Source organism: Chelonoidis abingdonii, unplaced genomic scaffold (assembly GCF_003597395.2).
Source record: "Chelonoidis abingdonii isolate Lonesome George unplaced genomic scaffold, CheloAbing_2.0 scaffold0617, whole genome shotgun sequence".
Taxonomy (NCBI): Eukaryota; Metazoa; Chordata; order Testudines; family Testudinidae; genus Chelonoidis; species Chelonoidis abingdonii.
In genome coordinates, this window is record NW_027424878.1 from 152,491 (window position 1) to 172,639 (window position 20,149).

The 20,149-nt window shown below is 41.1% G+C and overlaps 2 protein-coding genes across 2 annotated transcripts; both read right to left on the bottom strand.

Annotated features, from left to right (window-relative positions):
* Positions 1 to 2,675: 2,675 nt before the first annotated feature.
* On the bottom strand, positions 2,676 to 3,602 carry LOC116832166 (olfactory receptor 6F1-like). The gene has a single exon (XM_032792695.1). The coding sequence runs from the start codon at positions 3,600 to 3,602 to the stop codon at positions 2,676 to 2,678; it is 927 nt and encodes a 308-aa protein (XP_032648586.1).
* An 11,836-nt stretch (positions 3,603 to 15,438) lies between these two features.
* LOC116832160 (olfactory receptor 5A2-like) lies at positions 15,439 to 16,371 on the bottom strand. Its single transcript, XM_032792688.1, has one exon. It carries the CDS (start codon positions 16,369 to 16,371, stop codon positions 15,439 to 15,441), a length of 933 nt encoding a protein of 310 aa, XP_032648579.1.
* Positions 16,372 to 20,149: the final 3,778 nt, after the last annotated feature.

Below are 20,149 nucleotides of genomic sequence, written 5' to 3' on the forward strand. Positions count from 1 at the left end.
ATGTTATCACAGGCAGATTCTGTGCAAAGTGAATTCCAAAGCTAAGTACCTGCTCCAGAGAATGCTCTGCAACCCCCTAACACACACACACACACACACACATACACACACACACAGAAACTATGGCTAACATGCACCAACTGATCTCATTTTTTGTTGTACTGAGTGAGCGAAAGTAGGTGGGTTGCCAGCCATGGCCATTGTGGATTTCTAGAGAGCTTAAACCTGTTTAAATGCTGTTTTGTTCCCCCTGGACAAGCTCCCTGAAGATCACTCTCTGTAAGGAGCTCCTGCTAACACTGGGCTGGGTCAGTCCTTAACCAATGCTCTATAAGAATATAAGAATGACAGCAATGGGGCTTGGATTATCACAGGGTTTAGATATCCAATCTCAGCAACTGTCAATAGCCCCCTATTTTCAAAACAGCCCAAGGAGCTAGACACCTTAATAGCAAATCATTTCATCTCCCCTACAGTGCTTTGAAGCTCCTAGCCAAATATATATAATTACCACAAGAAAGCAATATAGCCAGCCAACCTTAAAGTTCACTAATAAATGGACATAGGTTAGGGAATGGGGAAAAGAAGTAAATAGAGTGTATATGATGGTGGTAAATAATAGCCACTGAGATAAAGGAGGAGATAAATTGCAAGTTTTTTTTTCTTATGAAAAGTTTAATTCGAAAAAACAAAGCCAATGTCTGTAAAACACAAGGTCCACACGCCGCCAAAGTCCAGTAAACCCAGCTTCCTCTAACCAAGTCATCCAAAAGCTGTGGCCTTTGTGCAACTGTGTCATGGGATGGATTTGTGTCCCCGCATATGTACCTCAGGGGATCGCGGAAGTCCTATTTCCTGGGCTTAATTGGCCATGTGCTGACTCTGCTCATGGTTGAATGTCAATTTGCATGAACTGAGATATGTTACAATTTACCACAGGGGTTCCTTTAGATCAAGGGTGAATTATAGTGCTCTAAAGAAAGGCAGATTGTCCCTCTATGTTGGGGCTGGAGGACTCTGACTACAATAAAGAGATGGGAAAGAATGCAATGCTTAGATTCATAGATTCTGATGCCAGGAAGGACCATTGTGCTAATGTAGTCAGCCCCCCTGTATAGCAAAGGCCAGAGAACTTCTCCAAAATAATTCCTAGAACACATCTAGGATGGTGCTCATACTATATATATACATATATATCTCCTGTTGATGAATATAAGGTTCAAGTTAAGCATGTGTGTTTTATCTGACCAGCTTGATCCAGCACATCCAAAACACACAGGTTATAATTTTCAAGGCTACCAGAGGGTGTGATTTCCAGCAGTGCCTAAGGCAGTTAGATACCCACCTCAGATTGAATTTCAGTGAGAGTTGGGCACCGGGAGGGAGAGGGAGGAGCGGGGATGGGGCAAACGCAGGGGAGGGGGCAGTAAGAGGAGGGAAAGAAGTGGGAACAGGGGCAGGAAGAGGAGGGGCAGGGGTGTGGGCCTGGGGGAAGGGGTGGAGTGGGGGTAGGCCTTGGGGCAGGGAGGGGATTGAGGACTCCACAGTTAGCGGGAAAGTCTATGCCTATGGTCCAGCTGTTAAATGCAGTGGTGTTTCCCTGAGATTAGAACAGTGTAACTGAGATCACTCTCCTGGCTCACGGTTCAGTGCCCTAGATACCAAACCATAATGGCTCATGAGCAATGTACTGGGGAACAGGTCAGAGAGAAGAATTTATGCTGCAGTTTCATAAGGATCCCAAGACAGTTAGTTACCCAGCCAATTCTAATAGGATTTTGGTAGTTGATCACTTAGGCTCATTTTGAAATCCAAGCTTTAGAGTAAATATTTTTGTTTAAAAATTTACTATCTTTTTCATGTTTATGTTAGTTTTGTTACTTTTCACAGTGTAAGTTGACATTGTTTATTATTGTATTGTATTTCTCTATTATACTTAAAAAAAACTGATGACAGCCACTGCTCAGTAGAGATTGGAATATCTTTTTTCCTAGATCAAAAGGGCTCTTCTTTCTATTCTAATGAGGCAAGTTGCCATTTTCACATTTATTCTAGTTTCTTGTCTAAATTGTCAAGGAGGCAAACTGCTTCAATCTCTGCTAAGCAGCAGCTGCCCTCCAAAACTGGTTTGTTTTGTTCACAAAAAGGAAAAAGGGAAGAGAAAAAATAAATGAGAAAAGAACATTTTGACTCATTTATTGTGAAAACTTGACATAAGGCATGCCATAGAGTCAAGTTTTCACAATGAAAGACGCAAAATATTCTTTTGTAAGTAGCACACTACTTACATGTCATGACATAATGTTAAACTAATAAATGGAATAATAAAGTAAATTGCAAAACAAACATTACATTCTGAAGTGGAGTTTTGATTCCCCTCCTCCACAACAAATGGTTTGAAATGGGTTTGTTTTGCAATTTCCATTTCAAATGACATTTGGAAAATACTTGTTTCCGCTATGATTTGGAAGGAAAACAAATGTCAAAACATCACCATTTCCCACTTGATTTCCCCTCACTACCTGCCTAAATCAATTATATCCAGGGCATTGGACTAGGGTGACCAGATGTCCTGATTTTATAGAGACAGTCCCGATTTTAGGGTCTTTTTCTTATATAGGCTACTATGACCTTCCACCCATATCCTGATTTTTCACACTTGCTGTCTGGTCACCCTATGTCCTACTAAATGCCTTTCTCAAGATTTCTTTAATGTCTTTATTCCTTAACGTGTAAATGAAAGGATTAAGCAATGGTGTCATGATAGTGTTCAAGAGGGTGACAACTTTGTTAATTTCCAGCGAGTTCTGTTGGGATGGCTTGACATATAGAAAGATGGAGCAGCCGTACCATATAACCACAACGGTGAGATGGGCAGAGCAAGTGGAAAAGGCCTTTTGCCAGGCTTGAGCAGATGGGATTCTCAGGACGGTGGAGATGATATAAATGTAGGAGACCAGGATGATGGCACAGGACCCAAGCACGACAATAAAGCAGATAATAATATACACCATCTCAACGAGGTGCATGTCTGTGCAGGACAGCACTATCCAAGAATCTACATCACAGAAGAAATGGTTGATGATGGTAGAGTCACAGAAGGACAACCCGGTGATTAGAAAAGCCAGCAAAGAAGTAGTCAGGAAGCTACTTGCCCATGATCCAAGAGCCAGCTGAATGGAAAAAGTGCTGTTCATGATGGTGCTATAGTGCAATGGGTGGCATATGGCCAGATAGCGATCATAGGCCATGATGGCCAGAAGTAGATATTCAGTGCAGCCGAGGGAGAAGACAAAGTACATCTGCAGGAGGCAACTGGGGAAGGAAATGGTTTTGCTTTGGGACACTAGGAGATCAAGAGTTTTGGGAATGTACCCCGTAGTGAACCAAATGTCTAGGAAGGAGAGATTGCAGAGGAAGAAATACATCGGGGTGTGCAGGCGGCGGTGAGTCCCCACTAAGGAGATGATGGTGATGTTTCCCATCAGCGTCAGGAGGTACATGAACAAGAAAAGCAGGAAGAGAGAGATCTGCATATACCGAGAGCCAGGGAACCCCAGCAGAATAAATTCCCTCACATTGGTTTGATTTCCCTTCACCATTTGGTGCTCTCCCTGTTGAAACCATAAAGGTAAGACAAAGAAACACCCAGGTGACTTGGTTAATTACAGTTCATTATTGACAACAAACTGAGAAGTCATGGAGAGAGAGAGAGGAAGAGAGAATATATTATATTATTAAAGCCCAATGGGATTATACAATCTGACCTCCTGTATCACACAGGTTGGATAATCCCATTCATCAAAGCGCAGTAGCTAATGGTTGAACCAGAGCTTATCTCTTAGGAAAAAGGCATCCTATCTTGACAAGACACACCTCCCCCCCATATCACATTAAAGAGCAGTATCCTACAGAATATTAAACACAGTTTATGTGAAGTAGTGCCCATTCATTTCTCAGTAGGAGATGTGAGTATGTTGTCATCTCTGAGAACTAGAGTTTCAATGGCAGATTGGCACCTAACACCCCTAGGTTCCTTTGAAAATCCCAGCCTCAGATTCTGCTCCACCAGCAGATCCAGGAAACTTGGCCTAACTCACCTCCCAAAGCCAGACGCAGAATCCTGGACTTCTCGCTTTCAGACTTCTGTTGTAACCACGAGACCCCACTTCCCTCCTAGAGCTGTGAATGGAACCCAGGAGTCCTGACTCCTAGCCCTCCAACCCTTAGACTCCACCTCACTGCCAGAGCTGGAAAACAGAACCCAAGCATTCCTGATTCTTTTTCTAGGCCAGAGGTTCTCAAACTGTGGTCTAAAAACCACTTCTGGTCTGCAAGATTCATACAAGTGGTCCACAGATATTTTCCTCTAAGGTGAGCGCCTGGGTAGCCGCACACAAGATAATGAAGACCACGCACCTAATTAGTGGAGCCATGAAGGTGTGACTTCACTAATCAGGTGCCTGGACCCTTGAGAAGATGTACATGTAAAGTGAAGTTGTGGCCTTGGAGGGAATAAGGGGTAGTGGGAGGGGCAGTGGAGTGAGAAGAAGGTGTGGGGCGAATTTGGAACTTCAGGACTGCAGCAGCCTGAGAGGCAACTTTCCCCAGCTCCAGGGCTGCGGCTGCTGGGGAGACACAACTCTCCTTCTCAGCCCCAGTTTAGGGGCTGCTGCGGCAGAGGAAAGGCACATCCATCACATTAAAAAGGTATGATTACTGAAAGTAAAATATGAGTTGTGTGCTTTTTTTGTAGAACAAAAAATATGTTAATTATTATTAAGATTTTTTATATAGTGCTTTTATCCAAAGCGCTTTATAATAGTTAGCTAATGGTTCAAACATTTGGAAAGATAATTAAGTGGTCCCCTGAGACCCTCTGCAATTTTCAAGTGGTCCATTAAAAGGAAAGTTTGAGAACCACTGTTCTAAGCTATTAGCGCACACTCCCTCCACAGAGTCAGAACATCAGAACATAAGAACTTACATAAGAACCGCCACACTGGGTCATATCAATTTCCATCTAGACCAGTATCCTTTCTTCGAACAGTGGCCAATGCATGTGCCCCAGAGGGAATGAACAGAATGTCTGCCTTGAGACATCTTAAAGGACATCTAAAGGACAATCCTCTGTTTTTGTTGATGATGATTTCTACATATTTGACATATTCCTCCTCTGAAACACTGGTAACCATGATGGTACCCCTGATTTCCAGACTCCATTCACTTCTAATTCTGGGTATTCTCTATATTAAGGTTCCATATTTAAGGTTTGAAAAGGATTAATAATTGAAGTTTTAATAAATGCTTAACCAATTCGTATTGAGGTCAACCACTTATAAACCCGATATATAACCATTTCTGAAACTTTCTACTGATAGGCTTATAACCCTGGGAACATATACTGCTTATGTCTTTAACATGCTTAAAATCAATTAAACTTTGTCAATAGGCGTGGAAGAATTCATTTTCCTCATAATTTTGATGGCTAATATCAATGATTATTTTTAAAAGCATTGCTTTTCTATTTTTATGGATTCAAATTTTCATATTTGCACAATATTATCACTTTTAATTGTTTATTTCCATTTTTATTGATTAAGTGTTCACAATTGCAGTTTATTATGTGGGCCAGACAATGAAGCAGAGTCAGACAGACGTTGAGATTCAAAATGTTAAAGGTTTATAACTGTTTAAACTCTGTCAACATCACATGGCAAATAAGCAAAGCAAAAACCCTTAAGCAGCATTTTCCTTCCTTACCTGTTAATTTGGATTATGGATAGAAATATATTTGTCATTTTTCTGGGTGTGTCGTGAAATCAACATTTATCGTCATTTACCAATATAAATCTGATCCTTCCAAGCCTGTTTCTAAAGGACTTATAAAGGGAACTCTAATATAAAGTGTGGTCCCATTTTCTTCAGTTTAATTAGTCTCTCTGCAAACTGCACTGTCTTCAGGGTGTTCTTACAAGAGTCACTGACGTGAATGTAGTAAATAATTCTGTTGGTGATACAATGGCTAGAATCTTTCTTTCTTTCTTTCTTTCTTTCTTTCTTTCTTTCTTTCTTTCTTTCTTTTCTCCTTCTAAAGTCACCATATACGGGGGAAGATTGTTTTATTTTGGAAGGTGTAAAGTATCTCTGCATAGTTTGCAAAACTACAATTAATCTGCAAGACAGTGAGGAGGTGAGACTGACCAGAAACCTACTATAAATACATATGAAATTGCCTAATATGTTTTTATACTGGAGAAGGAGCACAATGCAGAACCATAGGATTGCATGCTCTAAAACACTTGAGGGAATTACGAACCCAAATCCTCTGAATTTCTGAGGGATTTGTGCAATTTGCTCTAGACTGGTATTAATTTGAATGCTAGGAATAATAACACCACCATCACATTCTGATTTAATTTAATCTGGTGTAACTTCTAAGCATTCTGCGTAGATACTCAAAAGACCTTTCAGAATACTCACTGTGTGGGTGGCAGTTCTGTGGATGCATCCTGAATGAAACATAACTGCTAACACATCAAGTGTAGAAAAAAGGTGCTCTCTTAAGCATGGAGAGAAAAACCAACACAGTTATTATTTTTTAAAAACAGACAATAATTCTGCTTCTCTGACACACACCTTTTGAAAATTTTTCAAAAGATTCAAGCACATAACCTGCTCTAATGAAATCAACCATCAAATATCCTTAAGAGATTATCAGTATATCTTAGTATATACTTATAACTGAAAATGAACTACGTATATCTTATACATTACTGTCTGCTGTCTTTCTCTCTCTCTCTCTTCTATGGCACTGACATCTATTTATCTATCTATCTCTTATATACTACTGTCTTCTTCTTATGCTCAATTCAGTCAATGAAAGAGCGTTCGACTCAGGATGGCTTATTTCTTCAGCTCAGAAGGCCACCTTGGGATATGATCTTCAGAGAAATTCACAGACTTTCTCAGAACTACAGAGGGAATTGCTTGAGGGGCCATTAACCAAATAACTTATGGGCCAATCCTCAGAGAAGCAGGCTCTAATTTCCACATACCTGCATGGGTTTTGTAAACACACACACTTATCTTCATAGATTTCCTTTGCACTAAATTCTGAGCAATTTCTACATGCTCTTGCTGCATCTCAAACCTCCATCCATTATTCGTGGATCCAGTCCCGAGAAGAGTTGGCTGAATAACAAAGCACAGTGGGAAAGATTCTTTAAGCAGCCAACCAATAGAAACAACACTTAGCTCTTATTATGGGATTAAAATCAGTAGCTCTCAAACAACTTTACCAAGGAGGTCAGGGTCACTATACCCATTTTACAGATAGGGAACCTGAGGCACAGACAGGGGCGATTCACTCTGGAATGGGTAAGAGGGGACTCAGCCAAACTGACTGCAGTGGAGTTACTCCAGATTTACATTGGGGTGAATGAGAGGAAGAATCAGGCCCATTGACTCCAGTGGGCCAAAAACCAGTGTCTCCTCTCCTGATCATCCACTCAGTGACACTGAGCTTACACAGGTATAACTGCACTGACTTCAGGAGAGTTACTCCAGATTTGCACTGGCATAGGAGTAGGATCCTGTCCCATGTGAACACAGCAAGTGCCTGAATTTCAGAGGCGCAGAGGGGAATTACAACCCTGGTCAAACTGCATGGACTAGATCCTCACCTTGTGTTAATTAGCAAAACTTTTTTGATTCCAGCTGAGCAATTCTAACTTACATCCACTGGGGATCTGACTCAGTTTGACCTGGGATATCCAGATCTACAGGTGCCCATGTCTCATTCACTTGCCCTGAACTGAAATCTAGTAGACACTGCATTCCATTCTCACAAAGCCATTACCATTTTTGAAAGAGGTGTTTCCCCTCACTCAATTAAGTTAGAAAGTATTTTGCTGTCTTGAAATACAGGAAAGTAAAATAAAACGCAAAATATCTGTCATTCCCTCCTGGCATACCAGGCATCCTCCGCAGGAGAAACAGCAGCCAGACCATGGGGTGCCTACTCACACTTTGATCTTGTAGGCCAGGTGTTTAGGCACATAAAGTGCAGATGGGAGCCTAGGGGGACTTTCCAAAGCATCTGAACAGATGAGGTGCCTAACTCCCATTGGATGTTACATGGCTATCATGTTTTGAAACTTTTGAAAATCCCATTGAGGCCCACATCCTCAAGGTATTTAGATGCCTAGCTCCCATTGATTTCAATGAGACTTAGATGACAATGTGTCTATGTGCATCTTCAGGCACCAAAATACCCTCGATGTAGTGACCTCAAGTGTCTAGCCACATTTATTCCTTCAATGGAGCAGTAGTAGCCCATTATGTAGGCATTGTTTACAGATGTTTCCCAAGGCCATCAAGAGGTAAGTGAACAAGAATAGCAAGAAGAGAGAGATCAGTAAATACAAGAGCCAGGATAGCCAAGCAGAACAAATTCCTTCACATTAGTTTGATTTCCCTTCACCATTGATTTCACAATCTGCCAAAACATAATAAACCATAAAAGAGAGAACAAAGAAAAACCAGGTGGCATGATAAGGGGCAGCTCATTCTTGAAAGACAAGTAATTGAGCTAGGAGGAGCGAGCTAATCTTCTTTTCCACAGTTCATCTTAATACCAGAAAATGTGGAATAGTTATAATCAAAAATTGTCCACGGGAAAAAGTCAATTTTGACAAAATATCTCAATTTTCTCTTGGAAAATAAAAAATATATATTTAAGTAGGACATTAAAAAAAAACCAAACCATTTTTTTCTGTTTCCAAAATCAAATCAAAACAAAAATATTTTATTTTCAAATAAAGATTTAATTTTTAAATAGACAAACTGAAAAAATTGACATTAAAATGATTGTTTCAATGCCATTTTAAGTCAACATGTTCATTAATACCAAATTCTTTCGATTTTGAAGGGATACTGAAATGAAATGTTTAATTCTGAAGTGTTGGAAGTAGAATAGTCAAAAATGTTCTGACAGAACAGTTCCATGGAAACATGTTAACACCATCAGAAAATTTAACATAAACCACAGATTCCATACACACATAGATTCCAGTTCCCAAAGGGAACATTGTGATCATCTACTCTGACTTACTGTACAACACAGGCCAGAGAACTTCTCCAAAATATATTCTAGAGAAGATATGTTAGAAAAAACAATCCAATCTTGATTTAAAAATGATAAGTAATGGAGAATCCAGCATGAGCCTTGGAAAGTTGTTCCAATGGTTAATTACTTTCAATGTTACATAAGAACGGCCATACTGGGTCAGACCAAAGGTCCATCTAGACTAGTATCATGTCTACCGACAGTGGCCAATGCTAGGTGCCTCAGAAGGAGTGACCCTAACAGGTAATGATCAAATGATCTCTCTCCTGCCATCCAGCTCCACCCTCTGACAGACGGAGGCTAGGGACACCATTCTTTACCCTTCCTGGCTAATAACCATTAATGGACTTAACCTCCATGAATTTAGCCAGTTCTCTTTTAAACACTGTTATAGACCTAGCCTTCACAACCTCCTCAGGCAAGGAGTTCCACAAGTTGATTGCACACTGTGTGAAGAACTTCCTTTTATTTGTTTTAAACCTGCTGCCTATTAATTTTATTTGGTGGCCCCTAGTTCTTATATTATGGGAACAAGTAAATAACTTTTCCTTATCTACTTCCTCCACATCACTCATGATTTTATATACCTCTATCATATCCCCCCCTTAGTCTCCTCTTTTCCCCACTGAAATGTTAAAATTTTATACCTTATTTCCAATCTGAATTTGTCAAGCTTCAACTTCCAGCCATTGGATCGTATTACACTTTTATCTGCTAGACTGAGAAGCCCATTATTAAATACTTGTTCCTGAATAGAGATTGATAGCTCACCACTTCACTCCCTCTTTGTTAAGCTAAATAGTTTGAACTCCTTGAGACACATTTTCTAATTTCTCTTCTTTTTTCTCTGAACTCTTTCCAATTTGTCAACATCTTTCTTGAATTGTGGGCCCCAGAACTGGACACAGGATTCCAGCAGCGATTGCACCATTGCCAGATAAAGAGGTAAAACATCTTCTCTACTTCTCCTCAAGATCCTCCCATTTACACAATCCGGGATCACATTAGATTTTTTGGTCACTGCATCACCAGGACCCCCAGATCTTTTTCAGAGCCACAGCTTTCCAGGATAGAGTCCCCTGTTGTGCAAGTACAGCCGACATTCTTTGTTTCTAGAAGTATGTATTTACATTTATCCACATTAAAACACACATTGCTTGCTAGTGCCTAGCTTGCCAAGTCACCCAAATCACTTTGAATCAGTGAGCTGTCATCATCATTATTTACCCCTCCTCCAAATTGTGTGTCATCTGCAAACTTCATCAGCGATGATTTCATGTTTTCTTCCAGGCCATTGATAAAAATGCTAAATAGTGTACAACCAAAAATCGATTGCTGCCAGACCCCATTGGAAACACCCCTCCTCAATGACCATTCCTAATTTGCAATTATATTTTGAAACCTATCAGTTAGCCCGTTTTTAATCCAGTTAACGTGTCCCATGTTAATTTTAGGTCATTCTATTTTTTAATCAAAATGTTGGGTGTTGCCAAACCAAATGCCTTACAGAAGCCTATGTGTATTATGTTAACACAATCACCTTTAGCAACCAAATGTGTAATCTCATTACAAATACGTATATCACTTAGTTACTTTGACAGTATCTCTTTTCATTAAGCCTATGTTGATTTGCTTTAATTACATTACTCTCCTTCAATTATTTATTAATTGAGTCCCATATCAGCCAATTCATTATCTTGCCAGGGTTCAGTGTTAGGTTGACAGGTCTGTAATTACCTAGGTCATCCAATTTACCTCTTTTAAAAACTGGCATACTAGCTTTCTTCCAGTCTTCTGGAACATCCTCAATATTCCAAGACTTATTGAAAATCAACATTAACAGTCCAATGAACTTCTCAGCCAGGTATTTTATAACTCTTAGATGCAGGTTCTCTGGACCTGCTGGTTTAAAAATATCAAACTTTAGTAGATTCTGTTTAACATCCTCCAGAGATACCAGTGGAATGGAAAGAGTGTTATTATTGTCATATGATGAAACTATATCATCTGGTTTTTCCCCAGATTCAGAACAGAATTATTTATGGAACAGTTATGCCTTTTCTGGATTTTTGCCAGAAGCTGGGAACAGGCAACAGGGGACAGATCCCTTGATGATTACCTGTTCTGTTCTTTCCCTCTGAGGCACCTGGTGTTGGCCACTGTTGGCAGAGAGGATGCTCGGCTAGAAGAACCATTGGTCTGAGTCATATGGTTGTTTTTATGTTCTTATCATTGATAATTCTGCCATTTCCATCTATTAATGGACCAGTACCATTGGCAGGATTCTTTTTGTTCTTAATATATTGTGAAAACAGCTTATTGTCTTTAACTCTGCTGGCCGTATATTTCTCCTTGTGTGCCTCTGCTTACCTTATTATTTTTCTACAATTCCTAACTTCTGCTTTATATTCGTTACTATTAACTTCCCTTTCTTCCCTTATTATTTCTTAATTTGTATAGCTGCTTTCACTTCCCTGCTAAACAAGGTCATTTTTAAACCAGTAAATTTTTTCTCAGTTGTGGGATCGTGGCTTTTTGGGGAATCTAGTAAAGTGTTTTTTGAATGATTCCCAAGCACCATTTACATTTTTGTGATTAAACTCTTCCTCTCTGTTCATATGGATCACAATTCCAAATCTCCTTGTTTGTTACCAAGGCTCCTAGCATTCATGTACAAGCAGTTCAATAATTTCTTCTCTTCATGTCCCTTGATTCCTTGATTAAGTTTGTTCTCAATATTTCCATTTTGTTCTGAATGCTCATATCTTCCCTCTTTTTAATCTCCACTTTTCCTATTAGTTTAATCCCCTCCTGACTACTCTAGCCAGCCTGTCCCCAAGAAGACTGGTCCCACTTCTACTGAGGTGACTCCATCCAAACTATATATCCCCCTCATCATAGAAGGTGGACTGATGTTCCACAAAACCAAGACCCTCTACCCAACACCTCTTACCTAGCCAGCCATTCACCTTCACACTCTTCTTCATTCAGTCTTCTTTCATTCATGGGACAGGAAAGGTCTCAGAGAAGATTGCTTGGACATTCGTCTTCTTCAGCATGCTGCCAAGTTCCCAGAAGTCATCTACTGTGAGATATCCCACAGCACAATGTCCTTAGTGTACTATGAACTAACACCAATAGATTCTTGCCTGTTGACTTCAGAAGCCTTATTTTATTCCATGTGAAGAAGACGTTCCAATCAAGTTCTGGAGAAAGACTTTTCTGTACCACTTCAGACTACTAAGCCACCCAGTCTTAGACCATGTCTACACTACTGGCAAAATCAGCACTGCTGCGATCGATGCAGCGATGTTGATTTAGGGGGTCTGGTGAAGACATGCTAAGTCAATGGAAGAGTGATCTTCTGTCAACATCTGTACACCACCTCCCCGAGAGGCAGAAGCTGTGCTGATGGGAGAGCGTCTCCCGTCAACATAGCATGGTGTAAACACTGCTGTAAGTCGACCTAAATTACGTCAGCTTCAGTTATGTAACTTGCTTAACTGAACTAGTGTAACTTAGATCAACTTAAGCATTAGTGTAGACTAGCCCTTAGCTTTAGAAAGGCAGCACACCATGCTGTTGTCCACCAGTCCCTTGCAGAAGAAGTCATCTGAGTTCTGAATCTACAACAAGGATCATCTGTCTTCTTAGGACAACTGGAGAACTGGGCTGTCCAAATGTTGTTTTGATTTTTTATACAAAAAAAAAGTTATCAGAATTTTGGTCTGAAGGGAAAAAAAGAAAAAAAATGACATTTTGGAAATCCTAATGGAACAGAAATTCTGGGTTCTGACTTGCTCTAGTTCTGATCAACATGGAATGCTTTGACATTTCTGAGAATAAAATTTTTGGAACATTTGATTCCACAAAAATGTTTGGTAGTTCATCTTTTCATCCTGATTCAACATGAAAAGAAATGTTAAGCTATTGGAATTTCCTATGTGATGGAGATTCCATTTTCCAGGAAGCTCTAATTATGGATGGGATTTTCAAAGACACCAAGTAGGGTTAAGTGCAAAAACTCTATTGAATCTCACTCACGTGCCTTTGGTAAACTCAAACTAAATCGTCAATGACATTGACGGATTTAACTAAGGACCAAATTTGTTCCCCAGTATGCACAGGCCCAAATCCCAAATATGTGTGATTTAACAGATCTGATTGAAACATAAAAATGTCTCCAAAAGAGTTGGCATGATTTTTAGGAAGTTTTTTATTATTCTGTAACAAAATATTTAGTTTGAAAAGAAACAACACTAACATTTTATTTCATTTACTTTCAAATTATTTCTGTAGAAATAAGCTAAATTATTTGAAATCACATTGTTTTCATGAAACATATTGATTTTGATGAAATATCATGTGAAACACTGAAAACATTTGGCCAGTTCTGGTGACTGAGAAATGGGTTTTACCAATGGGGTCTAAGAGAGTTAAGCATCCTCCATGAATTGAAAGTCATAGTGTCAGGCCAGACGGGACCATTAGACTATCTAGTTTGACCTTGTGTCTATCACAGGCCATTGAATTTCATCCAGTTACACATACATTGAGATCAATTACTTGGGGTAGACTTTCAGTCCTTAGGAGACTAAGCTGTTGTGAGCCACAGGCAGACACCAGGAGACACCGAGGTGACACCAATGCCCAAGGCCTCTGCAAGGACAAGGAACTGGTCAGCTGATATCTGTCCAGATGATTGTACCAAGCAATCTATGTCCTATGCTGAGGAGGGTGAAAAAACCAAAGAAGAAAATGCCTTCCTGAGCTGAAATCTGAGGATCATTTTGATCTAATCATGTGAGGAAAACATACCAACCAAGCTCTTGAGAAAGAAGTTTCTGTACCACTTCAGATCAGCGACCCACCCCGTCCGGTGTCCTGTCTCCCACTGTTTCCAATCTCTGATGCTACAGAGGAAGGTTTAAACAAACAAAACCACCACCACTGCCAACAACAGAAGACAGAGGAGCACAAACCCAGTTTTGCGGAAACTTCTTTACAAGGTAGCACTGGTTCTCAGCATCAGCTTGTGCTAAAAAGCACTAGAGCTCATTGAAAGGGCTGGACAAATATTTTATGTCAAAACTTTTTTTGGATCAAAACTAGAGGTTTTTAAAAGTAGAATAAAATCACGGACAATGTCTGCTTTCCTTCAAAATTTGTTGTGATGTTTTTTAATTGAAAAGCTGAAATTAGTCTGCCAAAATCTGGATATGGTTTGGGGTTTCAGAAGTGTGTGGCCAAATATTTGCTGTTCGCAGCCCCACTCCCTTACCACGCGTCTCTGAGCAAGAAGGAGCTCAGGCCCTCCCGGAGCCATGCTGCAGCTGTCCAGGAACGCTCTTGGATGCGCTGAGGTTCCGGGAGAGGGGTGGAGGCGGGGTCATGCCGGGGCCGGGGAGAGAGCCTCAGCCATTCTTGTGCGGTCCCATGGAGAGCCCGGGTCCTGGGGCAAATTGCTCCACTTCCCTCCTCCCCCGGGCTGCCCTCCCTGGGTCCAGACTTCTCCCCCCACCTTTATTTATCAGATCTTTCCAGTTGTCATCTTGGGTGGGTATTCAGTGAAGAGTGAACCAAGATCATCTTTCTCCCCAGCCTTAAATGGAATTTTCATAAGGCAGGAATCCTTTGCTTTCCAGACCCTTCCAGTGTAAAAATACCAGCTCAAGATGGGAACCTGTAACGGCTGACATGACCACCTAACCTAATGTTGTCAAAGCAGCATCTCAGGAAGCTTCTCAGGAGAGAGAGGACTAATATTTTCTAAGTCCCATTGTTCCTCCTAATGGCCCCTCCAGACTGATAGCATTCTGTCTGATGGGCGTTCCCCAAGTATAAACACAGTTGTAATAGTTACACAGTTAATATTACTAACTTCAGATACAGACATGTGCATACAAATAGGATAAACATGTTCAGCAAATCACAACCTTTCCAATGAGATCTTACCTGAACCATCTTGTGTAAAATGCATATTAGTTATGCCAAAATCATGTTATAACAATGTTTCTATGGTGTGTATGGGGTGCAATGTCACAAGTGGATCTAGCCCTTCCTGGGGAGGAAACCCATTGGCTCCACTGATTAGATTACGTATTAATTATTAGTATCATTAGTTAAAATGCTTGCGCTTTTTAATAGGATAGAATTCAATAAGATACTACTGATATTAAATGGGTTTTCAACAATTTAGTAAAAACGAAAAGAACAGAAATTGATAGATGAGAAGATTCTTTTTTATGGAATTGGCCAGATTGCCAGCTGGTATAAATTGGTCATTATATTAAATAAGGTCATCAACGCTACGTGAGAAACTTCCATGTCCCCAATATTTTCCCTAGTGCTCTTTTCACTTCCTTCTTTTTCAGGCTGTACATGATGGGGTTTAACACTGGAGTCAAGATGTTATACTGAACGGAGAACATTTCATCCAGAGCCACAGAGGAGTCTGAGCTGGGTTTTGTGTACTGGAAAGAACCTGTCAGGTACCATAAACCAACCACAATCAAGTGGGAGCTGCAGGTGGAGAAGGCTTTACGCCTGCCTTGCACCGAGTGTATCCTCAGGATAGCGGCGATGATGTGAATGTAGGAGATCAGGGTGAGGAGGAAGGAGATCGCTCCAAGTATCACAGCAGAAGCGAGAAGCACCACTTGATTGGTGAAGGTATCAGTGCAGGACAGATGCAATAGGGGAGGGAGCTCACAGCTGAAATGGCTGATCTGATTGGGGCCACAGATGTTCAACCTGAGAGCAAAATCTGTGTTAAGCTGGGCATTTATGCAGCCTATTACCCATGCACCACTCACCAGCAGAGCACGAATCCCTTTGCTCATGGGCTCCATGTAACACAATGGGTCACAGATGGCAGCATAGCAGTCATATGCCATTGCTGAGAGAATAAAAATTTCAGTACCAGCTGGCAGTAAAATGAAGAAAATCTGGGCAAGGCAGCCATCAGCAGAAATGGTTTTGTTCTCATCTAGGAAAATCACCAACATCTTAAGGACTATGGCTGAGGAATAGCAGATAGTGACAAAAGATAAATTAGACAGAAAGCAGAACATGGGGGTGTGAAGGTGACCATCAGTCCTTATCACCAGTATGATGACCATGTTTGCCACAAGGGTGATTACATAAAAAACTACAAGCACCAGGAATAGGAAAATCTGCATCGGTGGGTCACTGGAAAGTCCCAGGAGAATAAATTTGGTCATTTTGGTTTGATTCCCCATTGATGCTCTCTGAGGAAATCTGACCTGCCAGATTGTAAAAAAATAATGAAATTAAAACATAGAAGTAAATTGCAATGGCCTGTCGAAATCATCTGACCAAAAGGATGAATGATCTGAGGTTGTCTTTTGGCAAAACCAGAAAAGAGAGGCTGGAGCACACAAATGCTCCAACCCTGGAAGGAGAGAAATGACAATAAAGAAAGAAATGACAGAGCATATACTCACTGCACAACTGAGAGGTTTATTCCACAGAGGAGAATTTATGCAAATAGCGATTGAAAACCTGAAAAGGGAGACTAGTCATGCAGAACTGCATGCAAACATTTTGGGAGAAGCAATGATACAGGATAAACAGAAACTAAAAATGGGGAAAAAAATTAAGGAAAAAATATGAATGAAACAGTACCTGAAGAAGGTACAGGAAATATGAATAATTTGTTGATCGAGACCATGCAAAATGTAGAGACACTGAGGATTGGCCAGTGTTGACAAGTAGGAAATTTGTACACCAGCAAAGACTGGATGATATAACACAAGCACTTAATGAAGCACTCAAGAAAACTGTGGAGTAAAACCACCAATAGTGGGTAGAATTATATAATTTATGCTACAGTAACCATAGCAGTTCATCAGTTTAATATCAAGCCATCTGAGGATGTTAGCCATCCTCATGGCAATGAAGGTTAAAGCAGAAGAGTAAGCTTTTATATCAGCCTACGGGATGCATGAGAAGAACCATTTGAAGAGATAAGAGAAACAAACGGCCTTGGAGAGAGCTACTGGATGAGAGAGTTGGGAAGGGACAATGTAAATGAAGGCTGAGCCATCTGAGTCATAGGCTTGAAAGATATTGAGCACAAAGTTATTAGTACCAAAAGAACAGTCTCTTCACCAGACACCCTAGGAGATTCTTTGATCTGATGGATGTTAAAACAGCATAGGCAAAAATAGAGAGCTAATAAATAAGGTGGAAGAGTTTCAGCACTACTGGAAGGAAATCTGGTCTGAGCCTGTGCAACATAATCAGACAGTGAAATGGATTAAAAATGAGAGGAAAAGATTACAAATCACACCACAGAGGAATACACAGAAAGATCAAAGAAAGAAAGAAATGAGGTAGTGAGAGGAATGAAAATTGAAATGAATAGAATGTCAAAGGAGAATGAATAAATTTGAGCACCTAAATGCAGGAAATCTGCAAAGGGTTTAACAAAAGTTCTGATTAGGCAAATCTACTGAGTCTGTTCAGCCAGGATTTATTGGTGACTCATGCGGATACATTTTAGTCAGCAGCTTTCTCCTTTTTCAGCTTAAAGATTTAGTATGGTATAAAAGCTATTTCTTTTTAAAAAATCCACCATATGTAATACAGAGAGACATTCATAATAATCATAAAGGAATGTGCCCAGCAAACACTGTCTAGGCACGCTGACATGATTTAAAAAAGAAGGGTCCAACTGAATGTTAACGAGAATTTTGTGCTTAAACCTTAATCTTTTGTGCCTGAAACTTAAGTTCCTTTGAAAATCTGATCCACTGGCACTTCTGACTCAGTGTCCCGCAAGTCTGAATATCAGGCTGCTCACACATAAGAGAATTTCTCCTGCCCTCTTGGAAGCAAGTGGCTATTTTGACATTGATTTCTAGTGGAACTGGGAATGAAGCCAGTGTTCTGTCCAATGTCACATCTATTTTTAACCCCGAATGCCTCCCAGACACAAACTAAATCTTTTCCCCACTATCAGATCATCAGACAAACATCCAAGGAAGGAGATCTTGTGTTAGAACATGAATGCCACCACAGGCAGATTCTGTGCAAAGTGAATTCCAAAGCTAAGTACCTGCTCCAGAGAATGCCCTGCAACCCCCTAACCCTAACACACACACACACACACACACACATTGACTAACACGCACCAACTGATCTCATTTGATGTGGTGAGCGAGCGAAAGTAGCTGGGTTGCCAGCCATGGCCCCTGCGCTGTAACTGACTGTGCAGGAATAGACGGCTGCATCCAGGCAGAAGTCAAGGGGACTCTGCAGACAGATCCACCCCTAGACAAGTGGAGCCGCATCTGGTCCTTTGAAATTGAAACAATAGAAAGATTACAAGTAATAAAAATATGAATCAACTCACTTGCCTTTTAAACATGGATCAAACATACGATGAGATCATTCTGACTTGTGATTTTCTCTTTCTGTTTTTTTAGTTTACCTACTGATGTATGGATTTGGCTACCTAGCCTGTCTATCTGCTTCTGGAATCAGCATCTCTGGACATCCAATATATCTATGTGTAACCTTTCTGCCAGACCGAATTGATAGCAGCAAGGGCCAGGTTCAGTATATAGGGGTCCCCTCCCAACAGCGTAACACGAAACCAGCTCAAGCCCCCATCCAGTGACCTGGGAAAATCTTACACACACCCCTGGGTGCCTCAAAGAGGCAATACTTCCCCTCTTGTAAGCACAGAGTCTCGGTATAGCCGAAAATATTTAATAACATGAGGTAAACTACATAAGCATTACATTGGGAAAACACCACAACTAGAGTTCATAGACCAAACCATGAGCCAAGAACCACCCCAGCAAACTGGGCCATGTCCTTTCCCTTTGGTTCTTGAGTCCAGCAATACAAAAATCACCCAAAGTCCCAAAAGTCCCACAACTCAAAAATCTCTGTCCCTGGTCAGTATAGCCCGCGAGCTCAAATATTTATCTGCAGAGTTTTAACCCCATACACCTGGGTGGAAACGGGGGGGCATGCAGAGTGTTAAGGGGCATCTTATGTGGTCCAAGGCCAACTGCCCCACCTCTCCGTGGGGTTCTGCTGCAGCCTTCACCATGAGCCGCTCCACTCCACCAGCCTTCCCATGAGCCGCTCCAGCTGTCCCCACAAACTGCACCGCTCATTGTTCCGTGGGCAGCTCTAACCATCCCACAAACTGCTCCGCTATGCTAGCTGCTCCACACCACCAGCCGTCCCATGAATTGCTCTACCAGCTGCTCCGCTCCTCCAGCCATCCCATGAGCCACTCCAGCTGTCCTCACAAACTGTGTCACTCACTGTTCCATGAGCTGCTCCAACCATCCCACAAACTTCTCTGCTCTGCTAGCCGCTCCACACCACCAGCCATCCCACACACTGCTCCACCAGCTGCTTAGCAATATAGCTTCAGGCTCCCTCGCTAGTTAACAAAGCATTCAGTGATCTCAGCTTTTAATAACTTTAGCAATTTCAGTTTGTAACAGAAAAGACCCACTGCTGGTGCACCATTGGCCCAAAGTGAATTCAGATCAGCAACCTGTAACTAGACTCCTAATGGAATCAAAATAAACTCTGACATTTAACAGTAGAGAGAGGAAACAATACAATTAATGTTTCAGGCTCCCATAAGAGACCCACACCACTGAGTACAAATACCAACCCCCAGCCTCTCTCAATTCACTGGGTTTGGGAACCGATGTCCCTTGTCTAGCGAGTGCTACCTAGTTGATGGTGAGACCCTCTGTCAAAAAACAGTTTCATTGTCCTTGATGCACATAATCAGGGTAACAACACTTTATTCCTCCTGCCCCAATAACAGAGAAACTCGGGATCCCACAGCAGCCAAAGTGACCATTTGGGGATGTTATGGGCTCATGCTAGGCAGTTGGGTGTGCCTATGCAAACAAGATAAGCCCCTTAAGTTCTTTTCCACACTTGCCACAATTCACCACCAGATGTCAGGGTAGAGCTTATCCTGACTCTTGGACTCTTTTCCTGGAGCAGAGAAAC

Coding starts and splice junctions, on each gene's coding strand:
- LOC116832166 (XM_032792695.1), bottom strand. CDS start 3,602: ATGGTGAAGGGAAATCAAACCAATGTGAGGGAATTTATTCTGCTGGGG.
- LOC116832160 (XM_032792688.1), bottom strand. CDS start 16,371: ATGGGGAATCAAACCAAAATGACCAAATTTATTCTCCTGGGACTTTCC.